Source organism: Lycium barbarum, chromosome 10 (assembly GCF_019175385.1).
Source record: "Lycium barbarum isolate Lr01 chromosome 10, ASM1917538v2, whole genome shotgun sequence".
NCBI lineage: Eukaryota > Viridiplantae > Streptophyta > Magnoliopsida > Solanales > Solanaceae > Lycium > Lycium barbarum.
The window spans coordinates 56,064,514-56,078,801 of record NC_083346.1 but is presented as its reverse complement, the minus strand read 5'-3'; the positions used below and the strand labels follow the sequence as shown (position 1 = coordinate 56,078,801).

Sequence of the window (14,288 nt, the reverse complement as noted above, 5' to 3'; positions counted from 1 at the left end):
AAACGGAAGTATTTAAAATTTTACAGAAGATATCGGGCCTTGTGGGCCCGCCTCGGACCGACTCGAGGCTACATAGGTAAATTATTGCTAATAGACCTTATGAGGTCATCCATAGTCGTTTGGAAGTGTTCCGACTCCGTTTAGGGAAGTTTTGTACAAAAATTCACTTTAAAGGCAATTTGTAAGAAAATAGCTTCAATTGAATTGAAGGAATTGGAGCGGTTTTCCGTCTCGAATTCCGGGGAACGGAGTCGTACTTAAGGCTCGCGGCCGAGCCTATCACATCTAGAACATGCCTAGGAACATAGGGAAATGCTTCACATACCTCGATAACGCGTTACGCTCGCTTGGCGTCAATCCAAATTTCGTCCAAAATCTGGAAATGGTCAAGTTTACCATTTGTTAGTTTCATTCTTTCAATATTCCAACTTTACACATACTTGCCTACCGAAATTTCGGCAGCATTTCCTCTGTATATACGACATCCCCGAGACTTAGCTCGGCTCAATTCATCAACACAACAACCCAGAAATGACATCCAAACAACAACAAACATCAAGACATACACTAAGGCATCATTAGCCATCTTTCGACATAACGAAACATTTTTCGTTTCAAACTTGCATTTCCAAACCAAACTTATTATTTTCATATCCATTATCCATCAAAATCATTACGACATACATCGGAGGCATCTATACCATTTTCACATAATATTCATAAGATACACAAACATTCAAACCTTCCATTAAGTCACTACTTTTCCAATCTTTTCCTAACTTTCAACATACAAGTTCATAAACACATTTCCATATTCCAAGTTCATTATCATTAATCATAATTTCAAGAAATCACGCTAAAGCGACATACTTTCCGACAACAACTTAACCAACAACTTCTTCGTTTTAGCTTAACCATTATCCTTCCATCTACTTCACAAAGTCATAACAACACAAATATTGCATTAAATAAATTCAACCCATCCACTTTCATATAAGGCACCGCACGGCCAACATGCAATATCCCCCAACTTCCATTAATTCATCCCACTTTCATTCCTAATACAATTTCCACCATACTACAACTCAATTACAACAAGAATTCAAACCATCAAAATCATGCAATATACATATATATATTCGGCCAACACACCCTTAGTTCCAACACACAAAATTTCCATGTTTTTCATTCATTCACACATACTACAACATACATATACCATTTATAACATAACAAAAGCATGAAATCCTCACCTTTCTTCAAGTTCTTCACTTGGAGGATAAGATTGTTTTCTTGCCACAATACTTATATTAACTTGTAGAGAACCTTGAGCTTAGTACTAATATCACAAGACTTGGATTTTTAAATCAAAGATTTGGCTCCCAAAAATTTTCTTTCTTTTCTCTCTTCTTTTCTCCTCAAACCCGAAACCCTCTTATCTTTTTTTTCTTGCTTGCTCTTTATTTTTTTCTTGAATGTTCCAAAGATGAACATTGGTCCAAGTATATACCCTTCATGTTAATTAGTCATGTGACTAATCACATGACCAATATACATGGTCTTGGGCCAACCATGGCCGGTTGGGCCTCCCAATTGGGCCTTAGTTCTCTTTTTTTTTTTTAGTCCAAATTGGTGGCTACATATTGTAATTCATGGGGTAAGTTTCCAAAATTCCAATTTTGCCCTTGGCCACCTTTCGTAATCCCACACCATAGTATTCACAACCTACACATTCATACCAAGGAATGTCCAATTGTGGCCTTATTCATCACACGTCAATTTATCTTGAATCTTTCGAATAAACCAAAAATGTCGGATGTAACACCCGGAACCGGAGGAACGCTTGGACCGGAGCCAAGGAAGGGCATCATTTGATCCGGTTTTCTCATGGCCGAGTTGGCCGTTGCCGTGGTCCGTTTGGTCGTGGCCGTTAGTCCGTTTATTCGTGGCCGTTGATCCGGGAGATCCGTTGCGCGATTGCCACGCGACGATAACGTCCTGCCATGCTCAACTGCCAATCGTACGGGTGTCAGACCGTACGGCCAACCTAACCCAACCTAATCCAAGTCAGAGTTTTTCTTTATTTTTAGTTTTCTCTTATTGTATGGAGCCCATGAGGCAATGCTATAAATAAGGGCCATTGCCCACTTTTAGGGGGTTGGCTCCCTCATATCAAGAACTCTTGTAATAGCAAAATTTACATAAACTCTCTCTCAAATAGCTGATTTCGGTCCACTCTTGTGTTCATCTCTTAAATTTATTCAATCAAGTAACACTCATATATTAGCGCATGCACAAATCTATAGCAAACCACTGAGTATCAATTGCTTCTTCATAGTATAATCATATATTTCTTTTCTCTATCAACTAGATTCAAGGCATAACCACATATCCTATACTTCACTCACAAATTTAATTGATTATCCAAATTCGGGGTAAACAGTATTAGTTATACAACGTTTGATTACCGTTACTAAAACTCGTATAACAGTAGCTGAACGTCGTATAACATTAACTATGACGTAGAATTTAATACTTCATATGAAAGGGTGTATAAAGCAATACCAATTTATACACCATGATTAGTTCTTAATTCTTCAAACCAAAAGACCCCTCAGGGATGGAAAAAGAATACTTGCTCAATCTTTCTCTTTCCTGGTTGAGAAGGAAGAGGAGTCTGAGAAAAAAGGAACTAGCTTTTCCTTGAAAGAAGTAGAAGAAATTTCTCTATTTTGAGCCAAAGACTAGAATGCTTCCACCAATTGTAGTTGGCAAAGGTAATTTAAAGGTAAGAAGGTGAAAATAAAATGGTGACATACGATATGGTTGTGGTGAGTTAGCAAAATCCTTAATAATTAGCAAACACACTAGAGGAAAAGAAAATGTGGGAGTCAACCACTTGAACAGGCAATACCAGTTTTTTTCCTGCTTTTCTATAAAAGAAGATAAGAATATCATCTGAGAGGATACTGCATACAAGCTTTCATCAGTGCCAATTGGCTCTCTAATTTACATAATCTAAAAGTTAAAAAGAGAAAGAAAATAAAAGAACCTAAAAAGAATTCCTAAGAGAAAACTAAAAGCAAAGTCAAGAAGTGGTAGGTTTTTTCTTCTTTTTTCCAGGGATTTCAACCTATTCTCTTTTCAACATGCTTCTCTTCTGTAAAACAGGAAGAAGGATTTATATACTGACAGTGAAATGACAACCATCTGCTGCAATAAATAGGCATCATCTCTTTGGAGCAAAAGAAACAGCCAACTGCATGACCACAACATCATGGAAATTACATCTATCCTAATACTCAAGAACCATGTAGTTGTCAAATTCCAATGTCTAATCCACTGCAACAATCACAAGTCCCTTCTTGTTCTCGGCCTTTGGGGTGGCTGAGTTGCAGGGTCGTACCTCTGCGAAGCAAGATAGTTTAGGGCAGCAACCACGTCTGCTATGAGAGGGCGCATGTTGGGCTGCTCCTGGACACACATTGCAGCTACAGCAAGAGCTTGATACAACCCTCTAACTGGATACTCACCTTGAAGCACTGGATCTGCCATTTGTGAGAACTTTCTACGGTCTTTGAACAATGGTCGAGCCTGCAAATTTTGAAAGAACTTTTTGCCCATAAGTAGCTTGAAAAAACAAGAGTTCTGAACAAGAAGGCTCTCAACAATATAACTCACATGAAACTCTTCCTCACAATTGAGCAGTAAACTACGTGACATGATTTAGAGAAGAATGAGCTAAATAATTTGTAATGCTGCGACATTTTGTGTGACAGCAAGCTGTCTCTTCTAAAAGGTTGCTAACAATCTAGAAGAGAAGCAAGAACTGGATGAAACTAAGTAGCTTGGTGTACAGTACGCACACAGGAGATTATCCGAGAAGCAACTAACTGGAAAAAGGCACTTGAAAGTACAGCTATTTGAATAAAGATATGGTCGATCACTTGATACCAAATGACACTGACAAAATTGCAGCCCAAGGGTTCTAATTTGTAGAAGATTGGTTGTATTTCATAGAGAATCATATCTTTTGGTAGATTCTCTAGCTTTTGGTATTCTAGAGTTGTGCCCAACATATAATAAAATTATTTACCTTATCATTAGGAAAACAAAAGATATACAAATATGATGCGATAACTCGAAGACAAACTAGAGGTCTAGCAGAGAACAGCTATAAATGCCCAGAAACCTAAGGACAACACAATATACTCAAGTCCCGATGAGCATTTGAGTGATTGATTCAGAGAGCAGGCATGAAAAATAATTGAGAAACCTTACAACATAATAAAAACCCCAACAGATTGGTTGTGCAACATAATAAGCATGCACCAACTAGTTGAAGTCTTGAAGCTTCAAGAAAAGACACATAAACTCCACAGCTTAAACTAACACATTAACAGCAAAGGCATTTTCTCTTACCCATGCAACCAGATTCTGCTCTCCAGCAGCTCTTGATGTGTCAATTGCCCTTCTACCTGTAATAATTTCTAGAAGGACTACTCCAAAACTGTAAACATCAGATTTAAGTGTAAGCTGGCCCGTCATTGCATATTCTGGTGCACAATAACCATAGGTTCCCATGACTCTGGTGGAAACATGGGTCTTGTCGCCTATAGGACCCAACTTGGCCAACCCAAAATCAGATAGCTTGGGATTGTAATCTTCATCCAGCAATATATTAGAACATTTTAAATCTCTGTATATAACAGGGGGATTCGCTTTATCGTGCAAGTACTCCAGGCCCTTGGCAGCACCGGCAGCTATTTTCATTCTTGTATTCCAGTCTAGTCGTCTTTTATCGGGTGAAAGCTCTGGATAATTTAACCAATTACATGATAAATTAGACCCTTGGATATAATAACACCAGTAAGGAGCAGTTAACGGTAAAAGAAATACTTTATGAAAAAGTAAATGAAAAACAAACAGCCAATTTGGAATTTTATGCCACAATTGAAAGCAGGCGTAATATTTTCCATTTGCTTCCAATTTCATTAGCTCAACAAGCATCTGGAAATTGCTCAGGAATACAAAAGATTAGCTTTCAAGTCCTGTCAGATGCCAGCAGACGTGTTTTACCCTTCATTTGATAAAATAATGAAATTTTATCAAAAAAAAAAAGTCCTGTCAGATACCAATTTGTATAGAAAGGAAGCTATGTAATATCTTTTTATGGTTCAGCAAAATTTGATTTTAATCCCTTGGATTACTTAGAACTTCACAAACTAACAAAAACTGCCTTCAAATAAATTCCAGATGAACTCCAGTAGTCATGTCATTAGACCTTCTTTGGGTGAATAATGACCTAAGATAGAAGTTACAGTATTGCTATTTTAATCTTAAGAATACAAAATTTTAGTAAGTTCAGCAAGATCCAGAATATGGTAGCATTAATTAATTAGTCCTCTTATACATACCATGTAAATGATCTTCCAGTGATCCTAACGGCATGAACTCATAAACTAGAAGTCTCTGATCTCCATCAGCACAATATCCAATCAAATTGACAAGGTATGGATGGTGAAGTAGGCTTAACATCAGGACCTCAACAAGGAATTCCCTATTTCCTTGCAATCCATTTTGGTCGAGTTGCTTTATGGCCACGATCTATATAAGAAAGCACTGACGGCCTCATAAACAATCTAAAGAGTACAACTTATTCCAAAAAAAAAAAAAAAATCTAAAGAGTACAAACAATATTCAATTGATAAAACAGAAGTAATCTACTATTGAGCACAGTATGGAGAAATCTAAAAGTAAATGACCCTGTGACACATGGAACACATTAGGTGGATGAGCCTTGTTCTTCTCTCGAGGCTGGTAGCCCTAGTATCTATTCCCATTAACAGTAAAGAAGTATAGACAAAAGCTAGTTATGTACATAAATAAAATTCAAAGGTGGCATAAGTAATATGTTAGATCCAAGTCGTGCATCTACATCTTCTGCGGTTGGTTTAAGAATTCTCGCTAACAGCATCATAAGAGCCACAGAGTTGCAGAAAAAATGTTCTTTATTTAAATGAGATGAGGACTAGAGGCAGGGGAATTTCATGAAAAAGACAGTGCAGGTAAGGAAGCTCTTCAATCAAAGCACAATCGGCCGAGAACAGGGAGACAAGGTGTCGCGGCACAACATTATAAGGCTGTAAACCTCTGGAGGCTAAATACTACGAGGCAAATATTTAAAGTTTCTCGTCCTCAAAGTGAGCCGAGGGTCTATCGGAAACAGCCGCTCTACCCCACAAAGGTAGGGGTAAGGTCTGCGTACACCGCACCCTCCCAAGACCCCAGTTGTGAGACTATATTGGATATGTTGCTGTTGTCATCGGGAATGGGATAGTGCACCTTTCACCATTACATTTCAGTGATGTTTGCAGTTTTAGTGTTGCAGGGACTTTTGGTGCGAACAGGAAGCTCTTCAGAAATAATACCCATTTCACCTCCGCAAAATATTTACGCTCTATTAAAAAGTGGAATCAATAATAGAACTTCTCAAATGTTGAACTTGGTCAATATTTTAAAGGGTGAGGTGCTGGTGAAATTAGTGCAGAAGGCATAAAAGAAAGGAAGCAGTTAAGGGGCTTTAGCAGACACAACAGCACGGTGTTTATTAGCATAAAGCCGGTAGGACGCTGCTTTTAGTCAAGTCCCTACACTGAAATAACTTCTCCTTAAGCTGTATTCTAATGACAATCAGATGATAACAAGAGACCGGGCTAAATCTTGAGTGGAATTGCATTATGATTATTTAAAATCTACTATTTGTGCAGAGCTTCGACGAGGCTGTCGATTCCCTTGATTTCTGTTTTATTAAAGTTTCTTCTGGTCTACCTATAAATGAGAAAAATTAAGAGGCTCAAGCTCTAAATCAAGAACCTGAAATGAGATTATATCTTTAGATTGTCGGAGTGACAGGTTTCACAATAGTTCAGCTAAACCGAAGCTGAAATCAAATTTTAAAGATAAAACCTTGCATCATCACCCCAAATTGAAAAACGGAAGATCAAAACTTACTGTACATACAGTGAGATTCATGCTGCGAATGAGTAATCAATGAATTAACTGTCACCTAAACTCTTTCACCATTCCAAAAGGCTTTGCACTTTCCTCTCCGAAAGGAAGAAAGCAAAGAAACAGTGCAGCATGAAATGGAGAGAATGCCAACTCAGATTTAACTAATAAGAATAAAAAGCATTGAACATATTGCTTATAAAAGGCAAGTCAGCAGTTTTATTTCCAAGTTGTGAGTTAATTTATGAGCTAGACCAACCTGATTAGTTCTCTCTAACCGGCCTTTATATACTCTACCAAAGCCTCCTTCTCCCAAGAGACAATCTGCCCTAAAATTTTTGGTGGCAGAAGCTAATTCGCGAAATGTAAATGTATGTCCCGCTATATGTCCAGATCCACCATTTCTGGAGCTGTCCTTTTTTTCATCCTGTGAAGTATTTACCTTCAATTTTTCTGAAACAAGAAAGAGAAAATTGTTATTTTGTCTTAAATGTGAATGTTTGGTAGGACAATGTAACCTCCAAGCAATGACCCATGGCTGACAGAAATGACTTCTGCCATTCATAAGCTTTAGGAGACAGAAAATAAAACAAACAGAGGTTGGGTGCTTTCACATTCATGCATAAAAGTGAAATGCCTGTCAGCAGTAATAGTATGTTGTGCTTAATTAATTAATGCTGTCCATCAACATGGCCAGACAAGTAAGTAAAATTTAGTAGTAAATATACCAGGTGCAATGATACTACATCTTTTCACAATTTGACAATCTAGTCAAGCAAAACTGAAAAGTCCCAATGTTAACAGTATTGGTTAACAAAAGAAACGCGATTCATTTGTTGCAGTGAAACATTCTAATAGAACTTAACTGGCCCTAATCTTGATGTGTTATCCAATTTCATCAGACACGAAAAGTTGAAAACGTAAAAGAAGCTTGAGCAACATCACTCAAGGGTTACAAGTTAGCATGCTGAGAAAGTTTACTTCATCAAGCAGCCAAAACTAGAGACACCTTGTATTTAACCAAACATAGTTAGACTTCATTTTTATACAATATGCCAATATTTCAATTGCCTTCAATTGCCTTCAATAGCTTCAGTTCAATTGCAGCATAAACTGAGACCACAGAAGGCAAGCACCGCAGCAAAAAGTTCCTACGTTAAAGCTTTTATGCTTTCTACTGTAGTCTAAACCGAAATTACCTACTTAACTATATTAGTGCCCATTTGGCCATGGATAGTTTTCACTTTTTTCGGGCAAACTGTTTGGACATAGAATTGTTACAACTTTCCAGAATTCAACCATTTTGGGGAAGTCGTAAAACTCCAAAAAGCTGTTTTCACAATTTTCACTCCAAATCACTCACAAAAATTCAAAAACAGCTCCAATTTTGTATTCATGTCCAAACACAACTCCAATTTTCAAATACTATTTTCAACTTGAAAACAAATACTACTTTTTTCCAAATTTCACAATTCTTATCTCCAAACGTCCACTAACTTAGACTTCATGTTTATACAATATGTCAATATTTCCCTAAAAAATTGCCTCCAATAGCTTCAGTTCAGTTGCAGCATAAACTGAGGCCACATAAGGCATGCACCCCAACAAACAAAATGTTCCTACTTTAAAGCTTACTCTCTTTTTACTGTAATCTAGACAAAAAATATTAACTATATTAAGTTCAATAGGAAAATTGTTAGGAGCTTATAGTTTAAGAAAGGTTTAAAATCCCAACCTCAACAAAGGGAAAGACCAAAAAGTTTAAATCTTTCTGAAGTCACCAAAATAGGACTATTTACAAGAAAACAAACATTTGTACCAAAAATCAAAAACAGATCACTCAAATATGCTTCTTGAAGAGCTGATTAAGGTAGCTATACTATTTCACAAACTCCAACACAAGAAAAAAGGCAGCATTAAATGTCATGATACAAGTAATTAACAAGAAATAAAAAAGCTTCAAACTTTGATTACTAAATAATTAACAGTACCTAATGAGGATGGGATCTGATCATTAGACTTGCCAATTTCTTGCTTCTTCTTTGATTTTCCACAACAAAGAAAGCATCCCATTTCTTTTTCTTCTTAATTTTCCTATGTACTTTTTTTTTTTTCTCACACAAACAAACAGACCTTTGAGAAAGGGCAGACCAAACAGGATTTCTGACACTATAGAGACAGAGAGAAAGATTAAGGTGCCGTTTGGTCATAAAAATTATTCACTTTTTTTCGAAAAATATTTTCACTTTTTCGTTTGGCCATAAATATTTCGAAAACAACTTGCAGTTGTATTTTGGAATACCAAAAGTTTAAAAAAAAATATTTTTTTTACTTTTTTACAACTACATTTCATTAAAAATTATAATTTCAAAAATTATGATCAAACACAACTCCAACTTCAACTTCAAAAATTACAAAAAAAAAGTAAATTTATTTTTGATACCTATAGCCAAACGCCTACTAAATTCGGACAAATGCCTCTATGCTTTTTTGCTTTTTTTAGGTTCGTGGATTATTTTGCTTAAATGCCATTTGTTTCTTGTTTTTCACTAAAATGCCCCAAGATACTGTGAAGCGAAATAATGATGTGAATTTGATTTTACGGGGAGTAATAAAAAAGGTAAAGTGTCGTTTATCCTTCCATACTGGTCGTACTATTACTCTTATAGCTTATTCTTTTTCGATTTATATTACTATCTATTATTTTTCATACTTTAATTAGCGTATTATTTTTGTTATAGCCTTTTTCAGATTGCTTTGTCACACTATTTTTAACATTTTGTCATGGCTTTTTTACTTCTGTTATTTATTTTTTTCAAACTGCTTATAAAATATTTTTTCTTGAACTGAGAGTCTATCGGAAGCAACCTCTCTACCTCTCAATATAGAGTTAAAGTCTGCGTATACATTAACCTCCCTAGACTCCCCTTGTGAGACTACACGGGGTAAGCTGTTATTGTTGTTGTTGTATTACTTACTCTGAATCTATAAATTTATTGGAAATGACAATGAAAGTTTAAACTATACCAGCATTACTCAAATTTTGGATTGTATATACTCCTTCAGTCCCAACTTAAGTGTCTTATTTTCCTTTTTAGATTTTGTCCCAAAAAGAGTGCATGTTTATATATTTAGTAAGTTAACAATTCAAATATAATACAAGGCAAGTTTAAAACCACAAGATTCAAAGGACATTTTAGCACATTACACACATTTTTAATTTAGGACTACAAGATTTAAAAGTCTAATTTTATTTCTTAAATTTGTGTCAATTCAAATTAACACACTTAAATTGGGACGGTGGGAGTAATGGTTGATGTTAATGTGGTTTCTTAAAGTATGTAACTCAAGCAAATTTTTTGAGTATGAATGTTCTATCAAAGGAAAGAATATAATTGATAGACAAGAACTCAGGATATTAAGATATTAGTTTATATTATTCAAAATAAAATCAGATTTATTGTGCATATACATTCTGAAGTAACATGATAATGAGATAATATAATTTTAAACGTTACTTGAGTATTTAGTAAAACAATAAACAATGTTATATTAGGGAAAAGTTTTTTTAGATGATAGTCAAAAATTTATAGTTGCATTGCACCAAATGGAGAACAAGTGTTTACCTTTATTCAAAGATCAAATGGCATAACGATTAAAGAAATTATAACACATTTCATAATAGCAAAATTAAAACATACTGATCCAAAATACAAATAAAACTTTGCACAAAATATACAAAATGACTTGTAACCCAATGTCACTATGTTTGTCGAGAAAGAATGTTGTTTAGAAGAATGTTATTTCATATTTCATTTTCAAACACAAGAGGACTGTGATAGGGTCTTAATGGGGGACTTTACACATACCACAATAAGCCATTCATAGTACAAAATTGGGAAATAGACTATGAATTTGATCCTGATCGCTTAACAACTATCCCTTTGTGGATTAATTTCCCTTCCTTACCTGTTGGTTACTGGTCAACTGAAGTTTTAAGCAAAATTGCAAGTGTTGTGGGTAGACCTCTGTACACGGATAGGGTTACTGTTGATATGGAGAGAATTGCTTATGTTCGTGTATTAGTGGAAACTGATGTCTCACAGCCGCTCATAGACTCAATTGACATGGTTACACTGTCTGGCTCCATACATAAGCAGTACATTGAATATGATTAGAAGCCTAGGTACTGTATAAGTTGCTTGAGATTTGGGCATTGGGTGGATGAGTGTAGAAACAAAATAGAGGAACCACAACAACATGAAGAATTTCATGAAGCTCCGAGGAGGAGAAGGAGAAATAGAAGAAGAAGAAGAAGAAGAAGAAGAAGAAGACCTGCTAGACAAGGGCCAACAGTGGATGAAAGTGAAGTTGATCCACCAATCCCAAATGTTGAACTAACTCCTGTTGCTGGACATGTTGTACCAGGTGATTTACAACCTCGGATGCAGGTAACAGTCCTATCACAGAATCAGGAACTAAGGGTGCACACTGAGGTTCCTACTGCTAATACCTATGATGGTCACACTGTATCTAGCCGAAAGGAGGACCCTGGGATTGTTCCCAACCCCCCATGAAGATAGCAACATGGAACATAAGGGGCCTAAACCAGCCCCTTAAGCAAAAGGAGGTGAGAACCCTTTTGCAGAAACATGGTGTGGAACTGTTCGGGTGTATTAAGACCAGAGTGAAGGAACAAAAAGCTCAAAATATACTTAGGAAGATTGTACAGGGGTGGACTACTTATTGTAATTATCCTATGGCCCCAAATGGAAGAATCTGGTTGTTCTAGAAGCCTTATATACAAGTGCAAGTTATTCAGAAGAAGGATCAATTCATCCACTGTAAGGTTGAGAATACAACAACCTCCTTTGTTGCCTATATTACAGTTATTTACGCCCATAATGATGCTCAGTCATGAATATGGAATAGTGTCATTTTGAGAAATAGTATGAATTGAGCTATGGGTCTTGATGTATTGTGATGTAAATACGATATAAATGATGTTGAGAACATGAGATGAACAATGTATGTAAATGGACGTCATGTGTGTTATGGCCATGGTTATGGATGAATTGAATGTAAGTCTAGAAATATGGATAATGTGAATGAGTAATGGCTATTGTTATGGCATCGTGAATTTATCATTGACGTTTGGGAGTTGAGATACGTTATGGAGGAGATGCTGTCCGATTTTCTCTAGCTTTAGTCATATATGCTAGCTATCGATTCTAATGATAGTATGACTTCAATGAAGGTAGAAACGCTAGCATTGGAGGAGAACGCGCAAGTGTAGAATAGTGCAACGGAAAGGTATGTAAGGCTAACCCTTCTTTCATAAGGCATGGTTCTTTGGCCAGTCATCTAAATCTTCTACGAGCTTATGATGTTCTCCAAATGCTTCTACCTTCAAAGCTACTAAGCTTATGATTCTCGATATGCTACGATTGTACTAAATTCCTCGCATGACGAGTAGGCCTATTAAGGTAAATGTGACGAATGAAGATAATAGTGATAATGATATCGATAACGATAATGATGACAATGATGATAATGATGTTAATAGAAATGATGCTTATGAGCTAGTATATGTATGACTATTATGGAACCCCGAGCTTATGAGGCCGGGCACGATATGTAAATAAGTATGTATACAATTACGAAACGCGCGCACACCTCTGCAGAGGGTATGGATAACCCTGACGCCTTGGTAGGGCCAGGTACGAGTAACCTTGAGCCTTGGTTGGCCAAGTATGTATGAAACACCAATCCTGTATGGTCGGGTATGCTATGTAAATAATGATGTATATGATATGATTATGTATATGATATGAATACGAACATGATACGATATGAATGTGAATAAGGGTGTATATACGAATACGAGCACGAATATGGTACGGATGCGAGTATGGATACGGATATGGACGTATGTACATAAATACATATTAGAGATGGTAAGATCCTATGTAAGGCAAGTAAGTGCCCATGATGATGACGTTACTATCTCCTACCTCCTGTTGTTTCTTATGTTGCACATTATGCTTTCACATTGATGTTGATCATGCTTTACATACTCAGTACATTCTTCGTACTGACGTCCTTTTGTTTGTGGACGCTGTGTCATGCTCGCAGGTGTTGTTACGTCCCGTATATTATACATTGGGACAATCCGGATTAACTATGATAAGTTAGGGCCAAGACCATTCCGGGACATGAAGTCGGGACTTTTGACCCTCGATTTTATTTTGAGACAAAAGTTGTACATGAAATTGTGGGCATGGAACACTTAGGAAAAGTTGGGACCAAAAGTCATATACTTGGAAGTTGAAAATCATGCAAAAATAGGCCCTTTGGCCGTGTGGCTTTGAAATTGGTCCCACACATTTTTTGGCCAATTTTAAATGGTCCAACACATGTGTGGGCCATGGACACTTGGAGGGTTCATCTAGGAGCTTAAAAGATGACTTCTAAGTCATCTTCTATCATTCTACACTTAGAAAAAAAATCAAGAAGTTGAAGAGCAACAACAACAACCTCTCGGCCAAACCCAAGAAAAACCAAGTCCAATTTTAGCCATCCCAAAAATATTTCTTTGGTGCAAATCCACTAATTGGAGGTCCCTAAGTAATGTGGAAGTGTTGTTGGAGCGATCAAACCATCCGTCTAGTAGATCGCAAACCCTAGCCTATTTGTGGAGTTGAAGAAGAAAGGTAAGATTTGATCTTGTTTTATGTGTTGTGAATGTTTTATGCATGATGTAGTATGTTAATATGGATGAAATTTGTGAAATATAGTAAGTTGGAGGTGAGCCGTGTATGGTCGTGTAGATGTGTGTGTTGTGATTGGGTTGATGAATTGATTCTATGTAGCATATTTAGTTGTGTAGTGTGGAGAAAAGAATAAGAATCATCAATATATGTATATGTGTAGTGTGGCCGAATGTAGGTCATATTGCATGACAAGAATGGGTTATGGTTGTGTTCTCGGGTTTGGGACTGTTTTCGGGAAAATTGGAGCAATTGTTGGATTGTTGGAAATATTGTGTAAATTGTTTAAAATGTCCTTGAATATTGTTGGTATGGGTTCGGGTTGGTATTTGAATGTATGAGCGGTGATGTGGCTTGAATGTAAGCCGTCGAATTGAATATTGTGAATGTTGTTGAATGATGTAAAAGAGAGTTATTAATGTTATATTGCCTTTTGAATTGGTCATTGGGGTTGCTAGGTTGGTTATTGTTGTTGTTGTTGTTGTTTATTTGGCCGAGTTAAATTCT

General features: G+C 36.4%; 1 protein-coding gene across 1 annotated transcript; it reads right to left on the bottom strand.

Moving 5' to 3' along the window:
• Nucleotides 1–2,899: 2,899 nt before the first annotated feature.
• On the bottom strand, nt 2,900–9,625 carry LOC132614565 (probable serine/threonine-protein kinase PBL7). Its single transcript, XM_060329033.1, has 5 exons — nt 9,003–9,625; nt 7,271–7,464; nt 5,418–5,607; nt 4,423–4,814; nt 2,900–3,594 (listed from the first exon to the last, which is right to left on the bottom strand). Exons 1-5 carry the CDS (start codon nt 9,082–9,084, stop codon nt 3,352–3,354), a joined length of 1,101 nt encoding a protein of 366 aa, XP_060185016.1. The 5' UTR covers nt 9,085–9,625; the 3' UTR covers nt 2,900–3,351.
• Nucleotides 9,626–14,288: the final 4,663 nt, after the last annotated feature.

Coding starts and splice junctions, on each gene's coding strand:
- LOC132614565 (XM_060329033.1), bottom strand. CDS start 9,084: ATGGGATGCTTTCTTTGTTGTGGAAAATCAAAGAAGAAGCAAGAAATT. Junction 5,608..7,270: donor GGTTAGAGAGAACTAATCAG/GTTGGTCTAGCT, acceptor TTTCTTATATAG/ATCGTGGCCATAAAGCAACT. Junction 4,815..5,417: donor ACTGGAAGATCATTTACATG/GTATGTATAAGA, acceptor TAAATTATCCAG/AGCTTTCACCCGATAAAAGA.